At 37.7% G+C, this 25,501-nt stretch overlaps 1 protein-coding gene across 2 annotated transcripts in view; it reads left to right on the top strand.

The window, feature by feature from the left end:
• The window catches only part of slco5a1 (solute carrier organic anion transporter family member 5A1), a 52,292-nt gene that overhangs the window by 19,710 nt on the left and 7,081 nt on the right, over window positions 1-25,501 (top strand). For both annotated transcript variants that reach the window (XM_088322524.1, XM_088322525.1), the window contains exons 3-7: window positions 7,603-7,735; window positions 9,882-10,105; window positions 17,416-17,580; window positions 20,986-21,184; window positions 23,046-23,205. In XM_088322524.1, coding sequence (XP_088178650.1) covers window positions 7,603-7,735; window positions 9,882-10,105; window positions 17,416-17,580; window positions 20,986-21,184; window positions 23,046-23,205 — 881 coding nt within the window. The remainder of the gene's footprint in view (window positions 1-7,602; window positions 7,736-9,881; window positions 10,106-17,415; window positions 17,581-20,985; window positions 21,185-23,045; window positions 23,206-25,501) is intronic.

The raw sequence follows: 25,501 nt of genomic DNA, 5'->3' as shown, positions 1-25,501 counted from the left end.
TATTTAGTTTCTTTTGTCTTTCATTAGCATATTTGGTATTGGAGTAATCCAAAAGTACTTGAAAGTAATCAAGTTAAAGTAACCCTACCCAACCTTGATTATAATGTGTACTGAGTGGACAGTTGCTGTATTTTGTGTCACTTTATGAAGAGCTTGAATATTGGGAAGCACGGAATTCTCTTCCAAAAGCTTTCGTTGACGGGGAAAGCAGAGTGTCGTTTTGTGTCGTTTTATCGTCCGCTGTAAGGTTGGAGCATGTAACGAGACACTGCCATGTCAGCAAGTTGCTATGGCGATGCCGTCTCATTGTCGCACTTCCCGTTGAATCAGAGATGCTTTTTATATATCGCCGAGTAGCACGGTGAAGGAATCCGAACGGAGGTTTACACTTTAGTCAGTCGTATCTCTCGTAACCTGCGATTTAATCAGCCCCAAGTAATGACTTTTGCCACCAGGGGGGCCGCTTCATTAGTCAGTGTGCGTTCTCATCAAGACTGGGCCGAGGGGATGGCGGGGCAGGGGGTGACCGCAAGGTCAGGAGAGCTCAGGGGGGAGCATGGAGGTTGTTCGCCGCGCTCGCCGTTTCATTGTTATGCCTTCAAGTTCCTTTTTGCGCTCGAGTGGGATGAGGGCGCAGCTGGGCGCCGTACCTGCCGGGATTCCCAGAATTTCCCGCAGAGAAAAGTTTAAATTGATTACGTTTAAAGGTGTCGCAACTTCAAGGTTAGTTACTTTGATTTGTTTTCGGGCGACAGAAAACAGTTTGGTTTGTGAAAAAAAAGATTAGTGACCCCTAGTGGTGTCCTATAAATAAAACACAATTGATTAATATAATGAGCGAACATGTACGATCTCATCTACAAGACTTTAGGTTTAGAAATGTGTAAATATATAGCACAACTTGTTGTGCTGACATCTTCCTACTATGGTATTCCGAAAAATCATTTGTGAAGGTAGCTTGTCGCACCCACAGCACTCGGCTAAGCCCTGCATTTAATGGTCTTGGAGTGCCGTCATTTAAGCATGCTCCACTTGCTTCTCCATGGTTTCCTTCTCTAACCACTCACGTTAGCCACTTGGCTGAAGACTGTAGCTCGCTGTTAGCCCCTGTTATTGTTAGTTGCCCCGTGTAAATAAAGCTTTTATCTGCAAATTTGGTAGTGTCTGCCACTTTGTTATAAATTTAGCCACTTTCACGAGCTCTGACCAACTCCAGCTATTCGATCTTTTCAACCACTCCGGTTGAATCTCAATGTAGGTTTATTAATGCACTTTGAAATTGTAACTTCAATTGTCAAGACAGGCAATGCAGCTTAAGTTGATTATATAAAATAAATAAAAATACATGAATGAAAAAAAAGATGAAAAAAAATCAACATCAAACGAGCAAAATTATTTTCCAACAAGAATATATTTCTTTTTTGCATTTATTTATTATTATTTATATTGTGATGTACATTTTTGTTATAATTGTGTTTGTGTTATTATGGTTCTTATTATTAATTTGATTTTATATATCAACAGATAATGAGCAGCCTTGCCTGTTATGGCAGATGGGAGGTAATTTAGCCAATGTATTTACCGTACTCTACAGACTATAAGACACACTAAAAAAAATTCAAATCGGCCAGAAATTTGTACATGCAGCTTATGATTTGGTGGGCCTTAGGTACGCAACAAACTTTTATTTTTCAATTAATTATTTATCAGTTGATATTTATTGTTGACCACAATTACATAACAATGGGATCGAACCCAGATAGTGACGGTCAAATCCCATCCACCTAGCTACTAGGGACATAGATGACGTAGGAAAATGCAGTAAGTCTTCTTTCATTATGACACTATTTTTAGTCTATGTACTAGATATAAATATAAGCGAAATGAGAACAGATGAGGAACAGTAAGTGATTAAATATCAGAATAAAATGTTGTTTTACTTTTTCTTAGCTCAAACTAAACATTATGAGTGACAAATGTTGCTGAATACGCGCAGCCATTTGTTTATTCATATCTTTCAGGACGACCAAAATACATCCCACCAATGTTCCCTCTAAGCTGCGCGCGTGCGCAATCGCGCACTGCCCGCACATTCTCAGCGCACAAGAAAATCTATCCAGCGCAATGTTCCCTCTAAGCTGCGTGTGTGCACAATTGCGCACTACCCAGAGCTTTTCCGCGCACAAAAAAATCTAGCCAGCTCACAAAATTCAGGGCTCGAAATAGCTAATTAAGAAGCGAATTAAGTCAAAGTTACAATGCATGAAGGTCAAAATACACGGGTTCCCCTGACGTTTTGATCTAAATGCGGTATTTTGAAGTTGAGGTCGAAGTAGAACGAAGTTGAGTTAAGTCAGTAGAGTTTTTGAGAACTGGCTTCTTCGGCTCGGCTCACTAAAAGGAACCGGCTCTTTCTGGTCCTAAACGGCTCTTCAGGTTGTTTTTGCTTCTTTCATCCCTATATGACCAAATATTATGTAAAATTATGCACAAAAGACTTAAAGGAAGGGGGAATAGAACAAAAAAGAAAAAAATACCAAAATGAAAAAGTAGTGAAAAGCTGAGAAAAAAAAGAAAAGAAGGAAGAGAAAAATTCAGAAAAAAAGCCAGAAAAAAAAGAAAAGAAAGAACAAAGGAAAAAAAGTAAAAAGAGAGCAAAAAGAAAAAAGTAACAGCTAGGAAAAAATAAACACAATGAGATTTTTTTAAAGTAATTTAAAAAAAATAGAAAAAAAAACAGGGAAAAAGAAGAAAAGGTTTGTGTTGCATTCAAAAAAATTCTAATAATCAATCCTGTCAGCCCCGTTCTGTCCGGTATCGACTCCATCTGTCCAGTATCGGCTGTGTAAATGGTATCTATCTCGTTGGTCTCTGGCTTCCTGTTGTTCGACACCAGACTTCTGTCTTTCTTTGTCCGCCCAGCGATCCCCGAATCAATGGCGTTTGTGTTCATGTGCATAACTGCCCCATTCCTGTAAAATAAAGGTTGTGTGAGAAACATTACGCATCTGGGTCCTTCTCCTGTTCCGGTTCATGCCAATGATTTGTTTGTATGATTGATTGAAGAAGCATCAAAAGTTATTTTGGGGACAGGTCTCTTATAAGCCTTTGGCTTCTACCTGTCATCCCTTTTTACTTTTCAGGTGATTTGTTCATTCTCTGGTGTGATGTTTGTTTTGCAACATGAATGAAAAGAAAAATTAAACGAGCAATGATGTATCTTGACTACTAATAGTGTGATGATGACCTAAAACTCTGAGGCCTTTTTGTTTGTCATCAGTACCCCTAGTAGTCTAGTGGATAGGATCTGGCACTCTCCCTGCTGTGATCCGGGTTTGGATTCCTGTTACATCCAAATTTTGCAATTGTGATCAACTATACAGTATATTTTGACTGATCAATCCCTTACTGTACATGAGCCTTGTAGTCTGGTGCGCCTTGTATATGATACATTTTATTACATGATAATTTTGGGGGGGTGCCTTATAGTGCCGAAAATACTGTAATTTCAGCTACTAGATTTCATATTTTTGTACTTTATGGCTTGTGGATGAGACCGACTTGACACTAGCTTTGAGCCTCGAAAGTTTGAGGATGGTATTGCCGGGTTACGTTGGAGCATCGTTTGTACTCAGGGATAAACCCTTCTAGTTTTCCGTCGTATACGTTAACACTCGTCAAATCTTTTCTGCTACAATTCAGAGAAGTCAATACCAACTTGCATTAAAAGTCCGACGCCAGCATATGCTGACTCTGTAGAAACGTGAGTGAGGGAAAAGCCAATAGCGCCCGACGGATCAAGTCTTACGAAGCCCAAAGAGGTTTTTGTCCTTCACGGGCAGCCGCTGAAGGTCTATTGCGTAATTGAGCCCAGCAGGCTCACAGTCCCTCTTCATTGGCATGCGCCTCCGTAACTCCGCCCACTCCCCGCCCCCTCCTCGCCCCTGCAGCCGGCATTTGTGTTTGTGCGTAATGGAGCGCCGCTGCGCCAGCACATCTGTCAATCTGAAGGCTCCGTCTTGTTCGCCCTCTAAGTCTGGACGCTTGTTTTTTCCTGGAAGGCTTCCCCCCCCACATCTCCAGTGGGCGAGATGGGGGTTGAGGGTTTTAGACTTGACCAGTGCTTCTCGAATAAGGATGCAGTAATTCCTCGGGGGTTATTTTGCATTACAAATAGGCCCAAAACCTGCAAAGTGAAAACCTTTGTTTATTTATTAAATACTTTGATTATACATTGAAACATTGGAACAAACCCAATTTGCAGGCTCAAGCATTTGTTCGAATAAAAGTACGGTCCTTTTAACACTTTGGGTGCCATAATGTATAAATATGTTTTTAGAAGCATTGTCCCTGAATGGCAAAACGTAAATTTATGGCTTTTGGTTGTAGTTTTCTTTGTTTCATTGGCGCTAACGATCAGTAAACATCAAGCCTCTGGGAATGATTTCAGTATGATAAATAACCACTAGATTGCAGGAACGGCTTTGAGCGGATAATTGTCCACATATCGGGGAGATCCCACCTTCTCGTGTCGCTATCCAGCGATTGAGTGTGATCACGACACCGGAAACTCCGGCACTAAAATGTTCCTGCATTGTTCATGCACAAGTTCAGAAGAAAGTGCCGTTGTGTTTATGAAAAGCATTGTTCCGGTATTCGAGGTCTCGTAGATGCAAAACACCGAAGTGAAAGTTCTTCTTGAGATGCATCCTTTTACAAAAAGACATTTTTCTCAGAAGTTTTCTTGGAAACGAATATTTTTAAGAAACTTAGCAATGTTCAAACTGAACTGTGTTCAAAAGTTCTTTTCTAAACAATGGTAACATCTAGAAAAATCATTTTTTTTCCTAATGGAGGTTTTTTTTAAAAAAAATATATGTCTTTCGCTTTTATAGATACAGAACTACATTTTCTGTAGGGCTTCAAAAAATGAGTCAAAATGTCAAAAATTGGCATACAAATAAACATGACTTGACCTGATACCTGCAATTCCCATTTGAGAGAAATGTCCGACATTCACCAAACCACTTTTTTTTTTAATCAAACTTGCTTCAAATCATTATTTTTGAGGGAACCAATTAATTTTTTATCCATCTACAAGTGTAGTTATTTAGGACCTGATTAGGTTGATGCCATTTTCAATTTGCTTTTCATAATTTGTATATACAATTGGTAAAGGTACAGTGTGTAATATTTGACTTCTAATGTCTGAAAATGAGTACTAGAAATCAAAAGGAAGAATGCAACCTACAGAGATTTGACAGCATTATTTTGTCTCACTTTTTTTGCCTACCCTTTTGCGACGGAAGAAAAAAAATAGTGAAAATAAATAAGGAAAAAAAGAAAATACAAGAAAAAGGGAAAGAAGAGAGAAAATATGACGGAACAAAAACGATAAAAAAGGGCGTAAAAAGGAAAAGAAAAAGGTGAAAAAAGAAAGCCAGATATAAAAATAATAGGAGGAAAGAAAGAAAAAAGTAAAAAAGAGAAGAGAAGAAGGGAGAAAAGTAAGTAAAAATAAAAAGGAAAGTAGACGAAAGCTAGAACAAGAGGAAAAAAGCAAAGGGAAAAAAGGATAAATACCAAAAATAATACTTAAAATGAGAAAAAATTATCTCACAGTGGATTTTTTCCCCCACTACATTCTATTTTTTTCCTTTTTTGTGAAAAAAGAAATCATTAAAATTATGTCTGAAAGAAAAAGAAGAAGAAATAAAAGTCTATTAGGGTAGCATTGGCAGCAAGATGCCGGCCAATCTTGTCAGCTGCCTTTACGTGATAAATAAAAAATTCTTCACCGTCGAGTATTTTTAAAGATACATGTTTACATTATAGTTCATATATTTTTCTTATTATTTGAATCAATATTATTTTTTTCAACTGAGTTTTTTTTTAGCACCAGGAGACACTAAATAATTCTCCCTTTCCCTTTAAGACCTTTGAAAAGTGTATTTGTTATACTACTTTTTAAAATGAGTCTGTGTCTAATAGAGATTTTTTATTTTTTTAAATCATACACCCACCAATCTGAAGTGCTAATCCTATAGCAATGTTCCAGGCGTAATTATGGAAAATTTGACCCCCCCACCCTGGTTATTGTAGCTGTTAATGCGCTTTGACCCGTGTCCGCGCTCCACGGGCCTTTTCTTTTTCCGCTCCTCTGAACTTTAATTGAGTTTCTTTTTGCCTCCTCTACAAGATCTTCCGATGTTACAAAAGTTGTGTGAAAAGTTCTGCAAAGCTTAACTCCCCCTGGCCTTGAATAAACAGAGATTCCTTACTACTTCGCGCTTCAGTTATCGCTGGTTCACTGCTTCTTTTGAATTTAATTGTCTTTATTGTCATTGATATCAACGTATTGTGCATTGTGTTCTGAGCAGACAGGATACAGCAAATGCTGACATGGGGCCAGGTTAGGAAGGTCTTTGTGTTTTGGGTAGGCGTGACTTCTTGTGTGCGTGACTGTAACGCAGGGGTTGCCAACGCAGTGCTCAAGAGCCGCATGTCCTGCACGTTTTGGAGGTTTCTCTTTCCCAATTTAAAGGATGCAAATTTAAAGCTTGTTAACAAAAAAATGCAGGACATGCGACTCTTAAGGACCCGGTTGGCCACCCCTGTGTGCTGTCAGTCAAAGCTGGGTGGGCGCACAGCTCAAACCCTGGAGCATGGCTCCAGCTAAATTAGTATTATTTACATTAAAAATAAATTCATCAATTAAATCAGACTCTAAGGAAAGTCAGAAAAGCTCAAAGAAATGCTGATCACCATAGGGTCCGGGAAGTGACTGAGGCGGCGTCGGGAGAGAAGGCAATAGTTAAGTCTAGTCATGTTTATTTGTATACCCCTTAATCCCAAAAAGTTTTAAAGAGCTACACTGACCACAATTACATTATTTGTGCTAAACAACCATTTTTTTCAGAAGTTCTTTAAATAATTTTAAATCATTGATTTGGTTATTTGAAAGTAAATTATTCAGCCTCATTCAAAACAATCCAACTTTCGTTGGTTGTTATCAACAAAATCTACCCGTACTTTAGTTTTTTTTTTTTTTTTTTAACAAATTTGAGCAATAGCGAGGCTGCAAGTCTATGCCATCAAATATCTTTAGTTACCCCTGCCGAGCCTGTATTTTACCAATGCCACATCCATTACCCATGAATCGGATAACCTGGAGCTACAAATCGTGGAGACCACTACATTCGGGACGGTTGTATTTTAATCATCACAGAGACCTGGCTCAATCCAAGGTTTACCCCATCCGAGAGTGCAGCTGGCCAGCCGCTCTCTAAATCGCTTTCACTGAAAAGAGAAGTCCTTTTAATGTATTTGCACTTTTGTATAATGACAAAAAAGCGCATTCACTCAACTGCATTTTTGTTTTCAGTGTTTTTATTTGTAAATCTATAGCTGTTATTTAGTCACAGTCGTATACTCTCAGTCAGTAATGACATCATCTCGAGGTAAATTTGACCCCTGGGGGCTTTTATTAACGCTACTTATCTGATTTTCAATTTTCGCAAGGGGGTTCTGGTCCCCATTTAACGCGATAACTGAGCGATTAAAGTATTCCTGACATCTTGTTTTTGTGTGGGTTTCCCTTAGCTGTCATGTACGTGATGGGTGCTCTGGGTCCGGCTGCCGGTTACCTGCTCGGAGGCGTCCTCATCGGCTTCTACGTGGACCCCAAAACTGCCGTCAGCATCGATCAAAGTGACCCCCGCTTTGTCGGCAACTGGTGAGTTACTTTCGTGGATTTGACGTTTTAATTCTGGGTGGGGCAGATTATTGGCTGTGGTTCTCACTCCGTCTACTGAACAAAAAAGGTCTTTCCCCAGTCTCCCTTTGTGGCCCTGAGAAAGGTTGTTTTAGTGCCACTCTTGACCCCAGTGCCCACTTTGTGCCCCCTTCTTTTCATAAAACTGTTTATCATAACACATAGCATGTACAGTGGAACCTCGGTTTTCGAACGCCTCTCAGTTCGAACAAATCGGAGTCAGACCCAAAATTTCGAGAAATTCTTGCTTCGCTGTTCGGTCAAAAAATCGGAGTTCGAACGCCGGTAATGCGTGAGTGCGTACGCTAGGGTGCCATGCTGAGCGGCGTACGGGTGTAGATCGCTCTTTTCGTGACCAACTGTTATCGCGTGCGGACGTGCTTCCTTTTGCTTTTGCTTTTAATAGACGTGTACGGAGTGTTTTAGCCCCTAATTATGCCTCCGAAGAAAGTCAGTGCAAAAGTTGCTACAGGTGAAAAAAGAAAAGTAGTGGTCCAACTATTGCATTTAAGAAAGAAATAATAGAAAAATATGAAGGAGGTGTGCGAGTGTCTGATCTTCTCCCCACCGTCCACCTGCGCCTTCTGCTGACCACCACAAAGGTAAGAAATCCTATTCATAATTCTTTTCTTTATCCTTTTTTTGTATTTTTACACGTTCATGTTAGCGTAATCTTTCGTACGGAAGATTACGATAACGCGAACGTACGATTAGCCTGGGTTAGCTTTAAGTTTACGTTAAACATTCAGGGTGTTGGAATGGAGCCCAACATTGAGGGTGTTGGAACGGAGCCCCCTTTCCAATGAACCGCTCACCACTTGTTGTGGAGACCCGGGTGCTTAATGACTTGTAAACGATTTTTTTATTTTTACACGATCATGTTAGCGTAATCTTTCGTACAGAAGATTACGATAATGCAAACGTACGATTAGCCTGGGTTAGCTTTAAGTTTACGTTAAACATTCAAGGTAAACATTCAGGGTGTTGGAACGGATTAAAACGATTTACATTATTTTGAATGGGAAAAATGATTTCGGTGATCGAACAAATCGGTTTTCGAACAAGGTTCTGGAACGGATTATGGTCGAGAACCGAGGTTCCACTGTATATTCAAATTATGTAATTGGCATTTTTCTTACAATCATTTTAGTGCGCAATTTCTATACATGCAATTTGTTTAACATGTATCTATTTTATTTATCGATATATTTATCAAATGTCAAGCTACATAATTAGCATTTGGAGTTAGTATACATACTATGAAATTTATTGATTTAAAAAGAGTCACGGGCAGCATGGCGGCGCAGTGGTTAGCGCGTGTGCGGCACAGTTCTGAGGTCATGAGATAGAATTTCCTGTGTGGAGTTTGCATGTTCTCCCCGTGCTTGCGTGGGTTTCCTCCGGGCACTCCGGTTTCCTCCCACGTTCCAAAAACATGCATGTTAGGTTAATTGGCCGGTCCAAATTGTCCCTAGGTGTGAATGAGCGAGAGAATTGTCTGTCTCTGTGTGCCCTGCGACTGGCTGGCAACCAGTTCAGGGTGTCCCCTGCCCACTGCCCGAAGATAGCTGGGATGGGCTCCAGCACCCCCGTGACCCTACTGAGGTTAAGCGGTGCAGATAATGGATGGATGGATGGATGGAAAAAGAGTCATGATTAATATTTTTGCTTTGATGACATTGTACATAAGGAAACAAATATTATATGTAATATAACCTGTATAAGTATAGTTGTCTGCATGTATTCATTCATAAATACATATCGGAAAAATAAGATATCCTTTTTTTCTCGTGCAATGCTGAGATATCGGATCGAGAATCTATATCGGCTGATACAGAAAAATAAATCAAGAATGGTTTCCTCTTGGCATGGCTTCTCTGTTAAATTTATTAACTCAATAAGGCCTGCGACTCAAAAATGTTGCCCAATCTCATCTTAATCGGTCACCGAATGTTTGTAAATTCAAAAATGCATAAATCTGTCGATGGCGCTTGATGTTTTGAAACCGTTTGACGTCTAATTCCGTCAATGGACCCCAACGTTTTGAAATTAGATGACGTCTTAATCCTTCAGTAGCAGTTAATTGGACAAAAATGTCTTCATTCAGGTGGAGCGGCTTCCTTCTCTGCGCCGCCGCCATGCTCCTGGTCATCTTCCCCATGTTTGCCTTCCCCAAAAAGCTGCCCCCTCGCCACAAAAAGAGAAAGAAAAAAATGAGCCTGTCGCACGCGGACCTGTCGGACGACGAAGACGACGACGTGATGAAGGAAAAGTCGGGCGGCAAGGAGCAGAACGTGTCCTCCTCCATGGGCTTCGGGAAGGACATCAAGGGTGAGGAACGACTAAATCGAATTGAAATTTTGATCCGGACCACCGGGCTGTGGGTCGTTTAGAACACAGAAAGAAAAACAATTCACATTGGTTTTGCTCATACTGTGTTTATTTTGTATACACGCAATCCCCCCAAAACCCCCCCAAATTTTGACGGTAGTATATGATTGTACAAATACAACCGACCACATTCGCTCGGCATTTGATCCAATGAGAATCTAACCCTGGTCTTGGCGGCGAGAGCGCCAAATTCTATCATTTACATTACTAAAATTATAGAGGCATTAGATTTCATCTCACTGTGGCACATTGTGCAACGTCGTAATGGGGCATTATGGGAAAAAGTTCAGCCAAAACAACGTTGAGCAATGTGGTGTTGTGAATACATTTAGCGTGATGATTAGATCAAATCTAATGCATTTTACGATGTATTGTGCAGTCCTTTGAGACATATTGTGATTAAGGGCTATCCAAATTAATGTGACTTGACTTGACTTGTTATCTAGATACCTAGTAGTCTAATGATTACACCGTGGATTTGGGATTTTTACTAATACAATTCTCAGTATAGCAATACTAAAAAGGGATACAAAGAAGGTTGCGCACCACTGACCTAGACCACGGTGTCAAACTCATTTAACATTGTGGGGCATAGCCGCAATGGCTAGCTATCAATAGTACCACAGTCCGCTATAAATAACCATAATATCAAATTTCCCCCTTTGTTTTAGTGCAACAAAGCACAAGGACATGAGGGAAATGTTGAAATTTAATGAACATCTCATTCACAACACATTTCATGAAACATCTTTGATTTCCCTAAACATGTGTAAACTATGAAAAAGTACTGATACTTACCAAAAAAGTATAACAATTGCTTTAAAGTACGAAAAAGAACTGAGAAATAGTAAAAAATAGGAAAAAGTACTCAAGATTACGAATAGAAACTGAAAGAGTACCTAAAAGTTTGAAAAAGTATTAAAACGTATTGAAAAGTACTGGAAAGTATAAAAATATGTAAAAAGTGCTTTAAGTATGAAATAGTACCTGGAAGTAGTCAAAGTGGTAAAAAACAAAAACACTGAAATGTTTTAAAGTGTGTAAATGTATTAGTGTTTTCAAAAGTACTGAAAAAGTTCAAAGACAATTCTTAAAAATTACTGAAAAATATGAAACTACATAAAGTACTATTAAGTATGGAAAAGAACTGAGAAGTACTGAAAAGTATTAACAAGTACTGAAAATGATTAAAAGTGTTTTATTATAAAAAAAGCACTGAAAAGAGTAAAAAGTATGAATAAAAACTGAAATGTGAAAAAGAGAATAATCTACTGAAAAGTCTGAAAAAGTTTGAGTATAAAACATATTGAAAAGTATGAAAAAGTACAAAAAAGGTACTGAAAGTATTAAAATATACTTGAAAGCAGTGAGAACAATAAAAGTAAAAAAATACCGTAACATTTGGAAAAAGTACTTAATAGTTTGAAAACGTTTTAAAAAGTAGTAAAAGTATGAAATAATATTGAAAGGTACAAAAATAAAAGGTGAACAATGGACTAAAAGATATGAAAACATTTTAAAAGTATTAAAATAAATTCAAAGTACTGAAAAATACTAAATAATATAAAAAAATGCTAAAAAGTATGTGGGCTCTGTGTTTGACGCTTAGACGATAAAGCTAACGGCCTGGAAGTCATCAAAAGCTATCCGGCTAATGATTAGCCGAGGAAGCTAATGTAGCGGATTGAAATTGCTGAGACGTTAGTAACGATTTTCCAAAAGTGGGGCTAATCCAATCGCTGGGACGATTAGTCTTCTGATCCCACAAAGCGAAATCCATTCAGGTCTCTGCAGAGTGTTATTGATTCGAGAGGCCCGTCTAATCAAGCAACTAATTCACTGCTAGTGCTTCAGAATAGCCATTTTTTCCCCTCTTTGAGTCAAATCAACTGAGGACAACCTTTGTTCTTGTTATTTATTGAATGAAATCGGGAAGTTATGTTACAAAATGTGCAATTTCGCGGTACATTTAGGAATTTATCGGAATTCCCCTTTTGGTCCGAAATAGGATCGTGAAATAGGATTTGCATAGTGCATTCTGGTTTGACAGTCTCACCACTTCTTCACCTGTGCATCAGATTAGAATTCCATACAGTATTTACAGGTGTGCGTTACTTCATAAGGGTTCGATGGTAAACTTCACGATTATCGATGGCCTACAATGCATTAGAACCCAGGTTGTGGAGGTGAGGGTGCCTACACTTTACCAGTAAACCTCTGGCATACCTAAAGGCCTTAGTTTATCTGATTATCACAAGATTTCTACTCATGGTGCCAGAAACACTGATTTGCAGTGTGCATTTTGTTCTGCATCCTGATTGGTTGAACACTTCTGTGTATCAATAATGTTCTGAAAGACAGAAAGACAACAAAGATCTATCAACAAAATACTATACAAGCTATTTTATGGACACATCTCATCTAAATCTAATCCATCTAAATCTAATCTATCCATCTAAATCTAATCTAACCGTTTCTTATCTAATCATATCTAATCTAATACATATATAATGTATCTATCCAATATACATTTTATCTAAATATAATCTAAATACAATCTAAACACAATCAAAATCCAATCTAAATCCAATTTAATCTATTCTTAATGTAATCTAAATGTAATATAAATCTACGATAAATGTAATCGAAATCTACTCTAAATGTAATCGAAATCTACTCTAGATGTAATCTACTAAATCTAATCTAAATATAGTCTAAATCTAAGTTAAATCAAATCTAATCTAATCTGACCTAACCATAACTTCTTACTGTTTGGAAGTAGAACGACTCTCAGCAGAGATTATAAACATGTAGACCCCTTACTCTTGTTGGAAGGACATGGCTGGTGACAATCGTCAGAAAAATGAATTACTTGTTAGCCATTTCTATTTTGATTTTGTCGACAAATGTTTGGATTTTAATGTTGCGTTTTCAAGGTCAAGAAAATACTTGAATATTGGGTGAAGTGCTTGAAAATGCTTGAAATCATTTCCTATGTCGTGTTTCCCGGCAGTCTGACTTGACAGACCGAGCTTTTGAATGAAGAAAAATTCAAAAGGTGCGTAAAAATGAAGCCAATGGTGGCCCCAGTCCTTGTTATCGAGTTTTTATGTCAAGCGTTAATGTCACATACTGCTGCATCCAGGAGGATAGTTTTATCTGACTACAGGGAGTGCAGAATTATTAGGCAAGTTGTATTTTTGAGGATTAATTTTATTATTGAACAACAACCATGTTCTTAATGAACCCAAAAGTCTCATTAATATCAAAGCTGAATATTTTGGAAGTTGGAGTGGGGCTTTTTTAGTTTTAGCTATTTTAGGAGAATATCTGTGTGTGCAGGTGACTATTACTGTGCATAATTATTAGGCAACTTAACAAAAAACAAATGTATACCCATTTCAATTATTTATTTTCATCAGGGAAACCAATATAACAGCTCAACATTCACAAATATACATTTCTGACATTCAAAAACAAAACAAAAACAAATCAGTGACCAATATAGCCACCTTTCTTTGCAAGGACACTCAAAAGCCTGCCATCCATGGATTCTGTCAGTGCTTTGATCTGTTCACGATCAACATTGCGTGCAGCAGGAACCACAGCATCCCAGACACTGTTCAGAGAGGTGTACTGTTTTCCCTCCTTGTAAATCTCACATTTGATGAGGGACCACAGGTTCTCTATGGGGTTCAGATCAGGGGAACAAGGAGGCCATGTCATTAGTTTTTCTTCTTTTAGACCCTTTCTTGCCAGCCACGCTGTGGAGTACTTGGATGCGTGTGATGGAGCGTTGTCCTGCATGAAAATCATGTTTTTCTTGAAGGATGCGGACTTCTTCCTGTACCACTGCTTGAAGAAGGTGTCTTCCAGAAACTGGCAGTAGGACTGGGAGTTGAGCTTGAGTCCATTCTCAACCCGAAAAGGCCCCACAAGCTCATCTTTGATGATACCAGCCCATACCAGTACCCCACCTCCACCTTGCTGGCGTCTGAGGCAGACTGGAGCTCTCTGCCCTTTACCGATCCAGCCACGGGCCCATCCATCTGGCCCATCAAGACTCACTCTCATTTCATCAGTCCATAAAACCTTAGAAAAATCCGTCTTGAGATTTTTCTTGGCCCAGTCTTGACGTTTCAGCTTGTGTGTCTTGTTCAGTGGTGGTCGTTTTTCAGCCTTTCTTACCTTGGCCATGTCTCTGAGTATTACACACCTTGTGCTTTTGGGCACTCCAGTGATGTTGCAGCTCTGAAATATGGCAAAACTGGTGGCAAGTGGCATCTTGGCAGCTGTACGCTTGACTTTTCTCAGTTCACGGGCAGTTATTTTGCGCCTTGGTTTTTCTACACGCTTCTTGCGACCCTGTTGACTATTTTGAATGTAACGCTTGATTGTTCGATGATCACGCTTCAGAAGCTTGGCAATTTTAAGAGTGCTGCATCCCTCTGCAAGATATCTCACTATTTTTGACTTTTCAGAGCCTGTCAAGTCCCTCTTCTGACCCATTTTGCCAAAGGAAAGGAAGTTGCCTAATAATTATGAACACCTGATATAGGGTGTTGATGTCATTAGACCACACCCCTTCTCATTACAGAGATGCACATCACCTGATATGCTTAATTGGTAGTAGGCTTTCGAGCCTATACAGCTTGGAGTAAGACAACATGCATAAAGAGGATGATGTGGTCAAAATACTCATTTGCCTAATAATTCTGCACTCCCTGTAGTAGCTCAGGAGGTAAACGAAGAAACCTTGAGAAGGGACTGCACATGTGGTCATCCCCCTTCCAAGATGACCAGGCTGCAATGGATGTTCCAATGACAAATAATACACAGATATTGTCAACGTAAAATATAGGTTATTCATATGCTATAGAATAGAAGTGTGTTTTAAGCCGAGATTTAAACATTTCCACTGAGGTTGCAGATCGAATCTCAGGGGGAAGAGCATTCCACAGCACCAGGGACCAGATGGAGAACGCTCTCGAACCTGCAGATTTCTTCTTGGCTCTTGGGATCACTAGTAGACCAGCGTTTTCAGAGCGAAGGCTCCGGACCGGAACATAGGGGGAAAATTAAATCTGAAAGATCTTAGGGTGCAAGTCCATGCATGGTTTTGTATAATACCAACAGACCCTTAAAAATCACATTTAAGCTAACAGGGAGCCAATGAAGTTTAGCTAAACTTGTTTAAAAAATTCAAAATATTTTCTAAGAATCAACATGTATAGTGGAACCTCGGTTTTCGAACGCCTCTCAGTTCAAACAAATCGGTTCTCGACCAAAAATTTAGATAAATTCTTGCTTCACTTTTCGTTCAAAAAATCGGAGTTCGAACGCCGGTACGCTAGTGGCGACGCTGAGCGGCGTACGAGTGTAGATTGCCCCCAACCCTCGTGAAGAACTGTTGTCACGGCAACGCGCACTCCTTTTCTGTTTTCGTTTTTCAAAAGCTGTGAAGGGAGTGTTTTAACACCTAATTATGCCTCGGAAGAAGGTTGGTTCAAGCAGCAAAGTTGCTACAGGTGAAAAAAGAGGAGTAGTGCGTACAACTATTGCATTTAAGAAAGAAATAATAGTAAAATATGAAGAAGGTGTGCGAGTCTCCCTTCTTTCAGGAATACAGCATGGCTTCTGCCGACCGGTAAGAAATCCTATTCATAATTCTTTTCTTTATCCTTTAACCGTTCACCACTTGTTGTGGAGACCCGGGTGCTAAATGACGTGCAAACGACCTGATTTTTTTATTTTTACACGTTCATGTTAGCGTAATCTTTCTTACGGAAGATTACGCTAACGCGAACGTACGATTAGCCTGGGTTAGCTTTACGTTAAATATTCAAGATAAACACATTCAGGGTGTTGGAACGGATTAAAACAATTTTACATTACTTTTAATGGGAAAAAACGGCTTTGGTGATCGTACAAATCGGTTTTCGTACAAAGAAATGGGACGGATTATGGTCGAGAACCGAGGTTCAACTGTAATTCACTATGGTGAAAAGAAACCAAATTTATTCCACAATTTATATTATGCTAACAAGAAAAAACTGAAAACTAAAGCATTTCAAATACATTGGTGCACTTGAAGTTAAATTGTAAATATGAATTGTCTCCATTTATATAGCTAGTTTCAAGTCACTGAAGACCTTTACAAGACCTTTGGGCAAGTTACATCAATGGAATGGAATGATCTGCATTTATATAGCGCTCTTCAAGTTAATGAAGACCTCCCAAAGCACTTTACAATGTGCTTCACACTTTTCCCTTTTCCACACTAACTAACAAATAGCAGCATGAGCCATGCAAGGCAACTACCTGCTATCGGGGGCATTAGGGATTCAGTGTCTTGCCCAAGGACACTTCGACATTTAACATGCAGGAGAATCGAACCTATGACCAGTGATCCCAAGAGCCAAGAAGAGATCTGTAGGTTTCGAGAGCGTTCTCCATCTGGGCCCGGGTGCTGTGGAATGCCCTGACCCCTGAGATTCGATCTGCAACCTCAGTGGAAATGTTTAAATCTCGGCTTAAAACACACTTCTATTCTATAGCATATGAATAACCTATATTTTATGTTGACAATATCTGTGTATTATTTGTCATTGGAACATCCATTGCAGCCTGGTCATCCTGGAAGGGGGATGACCTCATGGGCGGTCGGTCCCTTCTCAAGGTTTCTTCATTTTCCTCATGTTGAGGTTTTTGAGTTTTTCCTTTCCCTCATGTAGGTTTTATATAAGGGGATGGTGTCTGTAGTCTGTAGTCTGTGCAGCCCTTTGAGACTCCTTGTGATTAAGGGCTATACAAATAAACACGACTTGAACTATGGCAATATATCAAAGATCTTTGGGGGGCATTACTTTTGCAAAGCACTGTAGTCGTCGCTGCACCATGTGTACTTTAAAACCAGAGCTCCGTTCGTAAAGTTGACCAGTCGGATCTGTCGGGTATTATGGGACGGAGGTCAACCAAGTGTATTGAAAACGAAGAGAAAGCACAGATAGCTCATTAAAGTGATCAATTAGCAAGGAAGGGCCGTAAAAGAAGGACACCATTCACCGTCTCCACCGAGATCTCCCCAGCAACAGCGTGTTTTTTTTACTCCGATCGCACAATCGGCGAGTGACGGAGAGCAAACGGCAACGGGTAATTATTAGGACGGCGGCCTCAGGTGCAGGTTAGGGGGCACGGATGCCCTTGACCAGATAAAGTGCAAGAATAACCGTCTTTCTCTGGTGTCGCAGACCTCCCCAAGGCGGCGCTGAGGATCCTGAGCAACGTGACCTTCCTCTTCGTCAGTCTGTCCTACACGGCCGAGTGCGCCATCGTCACCGCCTTCATCACCTTTATACCCAAGTTCATCGAGTCGCAGTTCGGCATACCCGCCTCCAACGCCAGCATTTACACGGGTAAGACATTTGTTTAAGAAGATCCCTCGGTTTTCGCCGTTAACGGGGACCGGAACCACCAGCGAAAAGTCAGAATCCTCATTAAAAACCCCTGAGGCTCAAAAAAATAGAACTTCATGAAAACATACATTATATGAAATGAGGTACTACTACAGACAGGGATCCGCCCATCTCTGTCTGTCCCTCACCCTCTCATACACCCCCCTCCGGAGGAGAACAAAGCCTATACAACAAGGACAGTAGAAACATCTTCTTTGTTCCTTTATCTCTTTGTTTTCCTTATATCCTCACTGTAAAATGTGGACCTGGAGTGCCACGTCCAATTTCGTTGTCACAATATATCCCATGTTGTAACAATGACAATAAAGGTATATTCTATTCTATTCTATTTTACTAATAAAAAAGGGGTTTTGCCATATATATTTTTAAAAATAAATGTTTTTGCAAGTTATTTTAATATTTTTTAGCTTTATCTTCAGGTTTTTGCCAATTATTTAGTGGATTGTTTTAAGCAGGTTCTGGTCACAAATTTTAGCCAATTATTTTTATTATAAAGACTATTTATAATATTTACAGTAATGACATCAAATCTTCCTGTGTGGAGTTTGCATGTTCTCCCCGTGCTTGCCGGGGTTTCCTCCCATGTTCCAAAAACATGCATGTAAGGTTAATTGGCTGGTACAAATTGTCCCTAAGTATGAATGAGCGAGTGAGTTGGCTGGCAACCAGTTCAGGGTGTCGAATGACCCCTGCCCACAGATAGCTGGGATGGGCTCCAGTACCCCCGTGGCCCTACTGAGGATAAGCGGTGCAGATGATGGATGGATGGATATATCAATGTTTGAAATAACGTCTGCTCAGATGCCTGGGGCGTGCATCTTTTACGTCGGGCGTACAACTTACACAACATCTCCGCCCGGGTGGCCGACAACTTTTTCAAGAACAAAAAAATCTTTCGTTTTTTTTTTTTTTTTCCAAATCAAACGTTTGCTTTATTCCGATTTTGAAATCTTTGTTCGGTTTGGAAATTTCGGTTCGTTTGGCAAGTTCGGCAGCCAATCAGAAGCCTGCATCGAATAACTTCGTGCTTCCGGACTCTCCCGATGTTATGTGGTCGCGCATTTGCATATCATTTTCCAAAGCAGATGCACAGAGAACACAAGAAAAAATGGTAAAGTGGTTAGGAATCAAACCAAAACCTCAGCCCCAGAAGAAAGATTGAAAAGAAGCTAACAAAATTTATGACGCTACAAAACGTAAACGTACATTAAAAGCATCGTGGAAGGAGGAGTTCACGTAGCTTGTAGCAGACGACGCAACGCAAACGTTGCATGAATGAAGATGAGTAAATACAGGTACATACTGATGGCAGATGGAAAACAGCAATCTCATATCCATGCAATGAATGTTATAAGTAGATTTAAAATAAACTTAATTTTAAAGTGTTGTTCTGTTATATATTATCATCATCAATCCTTAATACTTTGCAACAATGTTGTTTTTTTTTGCTTATTGTGTTTCAAGTTGTGAAAAATGGGGCAGGCAAGTTTATGGCTGGGCAGGCAACTTTTCAGAGTTGTCTGCGCTGGTGTCCGCTAACTTTTTCTCATGAGTTTTAGACTATATATAATATAAATATATATATATATATATATATATATATATATATATATATATATATATATATATTTCTATATATTTGTTTTTATGCCATTATTTTGTTCAAAGTTCTTGCAAAACAGGTTGGGCATGATACAAAACCCCCCAGTTTTTCAAGAAAGTAAAATTTGCTTATTCATTACAGCACCTCAAAGCGTGTTGAAAAATAAAGAATGAAAGAATTAGTTTCCTTTCCCCCCATGTTTTTTCTCAAACTTCAAATGACACTGAAATAGCCACTGCACGTTAAAAGGTCGGTCTCTTACAGGTCAGGCTGTCCTGCCGACTTTCATACACATCATAAAAATAGCGCAACACTTTGTACACGTGTCTCTTTGCTGTTAATTCGACTAGCGATGATGTAATCCTGGGGTTGATGCCGGATTACGGAGGCAAGCGACAGCAGAAAGCCGCGTGCGAGTATCTCGCTAGCGACATATGCTCATTTCCGCGCATGGAGGCACACAAAGTAACACCATCAGCTGGGCGCTGACATCCTGTTGCTAGGATACAAAGGGGCGGTGCTGTTGCTAGGGAGAACCTAGCATCAGCATCAAAATAAAATGGTTTAACTTGTATTTATTGCAATTTTTTAAAGAATTTTATTTACTTTTATTTTCTTTTAAATTCATATTTTAATCATAATATATTCTTATATGATTGCTTAAAAAAGTTAACTGTATATATATATATATATATATATATATATATATACTTTATTTTTTATTAACTATTTTATTATGAAGGATGAAATAACTTGAAAGAAATTACTTTGATTCAATTATGTATTTTTAAATCTTTTTTAATTAACTTTCATAAAAAATAAAATAACCTTTATAGATTTGCGTTTTATTTTTTTATATATTCACGTCTTTTTAATTTTTTTTATTCCATGTATCTTTTTAATAGGTATAAAATAGCGTGAAAATAAAAGTTAAAATTTATATCTATTCATTTGTGTTTTAATTGCATTTTTATATTTGATTTTTTTTATTCTAAAAATTATTTTAAATTTAGGCTAATATAGCATAAATATTAATAGAAGTTGACTTCAGTTTTTATGTTTTAATTCTTTTTGTTATTTAGTTTTTTAAATTTGTTTTTCTTAATGAATTTATTTTGTTTTATTGTTTTTTTATTTTAAAGAGTATCATGGCATAAAAAAAAAAAAATATTAATTTCTGGTTTTAAAATTTTTTATATTTATTTCTTTTTATCTATTTTTAAATTGTACTTTATTTATTTTGTTTTTAGTTTTATTGTTTTAAAGAACTAATTTTGTTTTTCCATGCTATTTATTCGTTCATGTTCTTTAAAGGTTGGTGCGTTGTTTGAGGTGTCTTTAAAAAGTTGAAAAGAGAATATTTTCTCTTTTATGTTTTTTTAACAATGTCCAACTGAGTTCAAAAAGCCCGTATATAAATATAATTTTAATACGCCTATATGCTTTTATCTTACTTACAGCGAAGCAGTTTCAGGGCATTAGGAAGAAACGTGGGGGTTGGGATATTGGAGATACATCACTGCAGTTTTTTATCAGTGTATTTGAATGCTTCTAAAAAATGCGCGCACTTGCAAGCGCAACATAAGGAGCTTGCACATGCTGCAATGATGACACAATCCAGAAGATGGCAGCAGCGAGTGAGAAAGTTCCAAATTCCCTACAGCTCCCTTTAACTTTTTTGGATTTATTCATTGTCATCATTATCAAATAATTTAAAAAAAAATGACCTTTATTTTTGGCAGGTTTAATTATCGTGCCGAGTGCGGGAGTGGGCATCGTGCTGGGCGGCTACATCATCAAGAAACTGAAGTTGGGAGCTCGCGAGTCGGCCAAACTGGCCATGATCTGCAGCGGCGTCTCGCTGCTCTGCTTCTCCACGCTCTTCATCGTCGGATGCGAGAGCATCAACCTGGGAGGCATCAACATACCTTACACCACCGGGTAGGAAACAAAAAACAACAACAAAAAACATTTTAACAATAACCAACAACAACAACAAAAAAGAAGAAAGGAATACAATTGGCATGGTAGTATGGCAAGTCAATAGAATATCAGGCAAAAAATGCAAACAACCAAAATTTAAAGACAAAAAATAAATGCTATGGGTTTTTGAAAAATATCAGGAAAAAACATAAACAACAACACCATTTCAAGGGGATTTTTTTTTACCAGAATAGAAAAAAATGACAAAAAATGGCAAGGAAAAAAATTATACAATAAGACAATACATTTAAAAAAAAAATCTTAAGAAAATACAAATATCCTTTAAATAAAATAAAATTGACTACAATATAAAAGAAATGTCAGGAAAAATATTAAAAACAAGAAAAAAAATCAATGCAAAAATCTAAATGCCAAGGTTTTTTTGAAATATTATGAAAAAAATACAAATGATAAAAATGTATATCGATAAAATAAAAAATAATTTAGGTTTTTAGGAAAGTATCAGGGAAAAACGTTAACAAAAAATATTTCAAGGGAAAAAAATAGATGTAACAAAAAAAAGAAATACCAGAAAAAAATGGCAAAAAATATCAAGGAAGAAAATTATAATAAAACGATAAATTAAAAATTGGGAAATTAAAAAAAGACAAATCTCATGAAAATAATACAATTATCCTTTAACTAAAAATGGCTTGGATACAAAAAAATGTGAGGAAATAGTACTACAAACAAGTTAAAAAAAAATCACACAAAAAACTCTAAATGCCAAAGTTTTTTTTTTTTGTATTTTGAAAAAAATACAAACAATAAACATATATATATATATATAAAATAAAAATACTCGAGTATTTTAAGAAAAAAGCAGGAAAAAAAACATTAACACAAAAACATTTCAAAGGAAAAAGTAGAAGTGAAAAAAAAACAGGAAAAAAATATAAACGGCAAAAAAAAAAAATATCAAGGAATAAAAATCTCCGGTAAAACAATAAATAAAATATCAGGAAGATTTTAGAAAAACCAACACAATATCATGAAAAAAATACAAACAACATATAAGTATCTAGAGAAAAATAAACAAAATATAAAAGAAATGTCTGGAAAAATAACACAAAAAAACGCCTTTTTTTTCAAAAATATGAATATAAATATAATAATATAAAACATATAATTAAAAAAAAAATCTAATGACACGAAGTTTAACGAAATATCAGAGAAAATTACATATGACAAAATAATATGGAAGAATTTATGAAAAAAAGGCACATTTTTTATTAACCTGGGAAAATTTAAACTTGAAAAAAAAAATGAAAATAAGTGCCAGGAAAATATTGACAAAAAATATCGAGATAGATAAATGCCCCCCCAAAAATAATATCAGGAAAATATTACTAAAAAAATTAACTAAATTACAGGAAAAAAATGACCCAAAAAATGGACAAAAATGAAATAACACTATAAAGATGGAAAATATTCCTCATAAAAAAACTGAAGGTCAGTAAAAAAATAATTGGATCAAATATATACCATAGAAAAAAATCTTTTGACACAAAATTAAATTTAGTATCAGAAAAATACAAAAAACTACAAAACATATCTAGGAAAAAAACAACCGCAAAAAAAGTAGTAAGGAAAAAAAAATCACAATCACAAAAATTAAGGACAATTTAAATGTGACAAAAAATAAAAATAATTGTCAGAAAAACATTTTAAATTACAAAAAAAGAGATTGAAAACAATATAAATGACAAACCCCTAAAAACAACACTGACAAGTAAAAGACGATCAACACAAAATTAAGTAAAAATCCTCCATATCTTATGAACAGGAGTCGTAAACTCGGACAAATACTGTGTGTTAGGCCGACGCTAACCCTGACTCAGAAGAACCTGACGGGAAGCTGCAACGTGAACTGCGGCTGCCGCATCCACGAATACGCGCCCGTTTGCGGCTCGGACGGCATCACTTACTTCAATCCTTGCCTGGCGGGATGCAGCGCCGTCACCAACGACAGCAGCGGGGTAAGACCGCAAAATCCCGCTCGTAACCCGCACCTGAAAACTCATAAGTGCCAATTGTGTTCCTAATGGACTGGAAACGTTTTGGTTTTTTAATGCAGCCCTGGCTCTTAGAGCAGCTTCAATTTCCTCCGCCATATAGTCCAGTGTGCCTTATATACAGTGAAGAAAAAAAGTATTTGAACACCCTGCTATTTTGCTATTCCTCCCACTCAGAAATCATAGAGGGGTTTCAAATTTTCATCGTAGGTGCATGTCCACTGTGTGAGAGAGATAAACTAAAAAGAAAAATCCAGAAATCACAACGTATGATTTTTTTTAACGATTTATTTGTGTGGTATACAGTGGCTTGCGAAACTTTTTGGCCTCCTTGAACTTTGTGACCTGTTGCCACATTTCAGACTTCAAACATAAAGAAATAAATCTGTAATTTCTTGTGAAGCATCAACAATAAGTGGGACACAATCATGAAGTGGAACACCCTTCATTAGATATCTTAAACTTTTTTAACAAATAAAAACGAAAAAGTGGGTGTGCAAAATGATTCAGCCCCTTTACTTTCAGTGCAGCAAACTCTGTCCAGAAGTTCAGTGAGGATCTCTGAATGATTCAATGTTGATCTAAATGACTAACGATGATAAACGGAATCCACCAGTGTGTAATCAAGTCTCTGTATAAATGCACCTGCACTGTGGCAGTCTCAAAGGTCTGTTTAAAGCGCAGAGAGCATCATGAAGAACGAGGAACACACCAGGCAGGTCCGAGATACTGTTGTGGAGAAGTTTCAAGCTGGATTTGGATACAAAAAGATTTCCCAAGCTTTAAACATCCCAAAGAGCCCTGTGCAAGCAATAATATTGAAATGGAAGGAGTATCAGACCACTGCAAATCTACCAAGATTGGGCCGTCCCCCTAAACTCATCTAGTTTAAACTATCCAATAAAGTGTGTTCCACTTCATGATTGTGTCCCACTTATTGTTGATGCTTCACAAGAAATTAGTTTTTTATCTTTGAAGTCTGAAATGTGGCAAAATGTCACAAAGTTCAAGGGGGCCAAATAGTTTCGAAAGCCACTGTACTTCACTTTTATGTTTTGTTCTGCAGTTGTTTTTATTTTTATTTTTTATTTTTCTATTTCATTGTTTCCTTATTTGAGGTTATCACACTTGTAGGGTTTGGCTCAAAGGCTGAAAATCCAGAGGCCATCGGCCGCCATCCCTATCAGTGCGGTTAAGTCTCCCTTTGTTCCCTTTCCTCACATGGCTAGTCTGTGCCTTGCCATATCTCTATCACTACTTATTTTCTTCTTATTGTATTCTAACCATTGTGTGTGCGTGTGTATGAGTTGTTTTGGGTTTTAGCGGGGATTTTACTGTCTTGCTGTATACTAAATGTTTTTATACAGCACTTCGGGTGGTGATTTTATTTTGCCTGAAATGTGCTGTACAAATACATTTGATTCGATTTGATTTATATGATACTTTGTCGTCATCATGCGGCTGCTATTGGAAGACAAAAATATGGCTTGAAAAGGGCATCCCAAATATTAAATCAATTTCTTCCGCCATATAGTCCAGTGTGTCTTGTATATGACAAACATTTCCATTACCGTATTTTCCGCACTATAAGGCGCACCGTGTTATAAGGCGCGCCTTCAATGTATGATATATTTTTAAACTTTTTCCATACATAAGGCGCACCCCATTATAAGGCGCTATAAGTGCATGCTGGTTTAAGATCAGGTAATTGTGCAATTTTGTAATTGTAATCCTGTGCAGTCCTTCGAGACATTTTTGTGATTAAGGGCGTCATAAAAAAATGTGACTAAACTTGACTTGGCTACAGTAGAGGATGTAGTTACGTTATGCAACCGTTAGATGGTGCCGCGCTAAAGGGAATGTCAACAAAACAGTCAGATAGGTCAGTCAAACATTATTAATAGATAACAAACAAGCTTTCCAGAACTCCATTCACTCCCAAAATGAATAAACAGCCGTTTTATTATTTTCTCTGAGGTAAAGCATTTTCGTGACACATCTTTAACATCTTTGAACAACAGCAAGGCATAACATTTTACTTTTCCTCCATTCAGTCAACACGCAAAAAAACGTCTGATACTGTGATGGTAAATGAAACGTTAGTGCAATCGCAATATAGTGACACTCGTAATGTGCAAAAACAACAAGTGCAAAACAATAACAGTAAAGCCATAACATGATAACTGTAAAATGTAAAACGTTGTAGTGGGTTTTACATAATTCACCCATGGAACCATTGTTCAGTTAGCGAGTTCCTAGG

Source organism: Urocampus carinirostris, chromosome 18 (assembly GCF_059441175.1).
Source record: "Urocampus carinirostris isolate Australia breed hairy pipefish chromosome 18, RoL_Ucar_1.0, whole genome shotgun sequence".
NCBI classification, from domain to species: domain Eukaryota; kingdom Metazoa; phylum Chordata; class Actinopteri; order Syngnathiformes; family Syngnathidae; genus Urocampus; species Urocampus carinirostris.
This window is presented reverse-complemented; position numbering and strand designations above follow the sequence as displayed.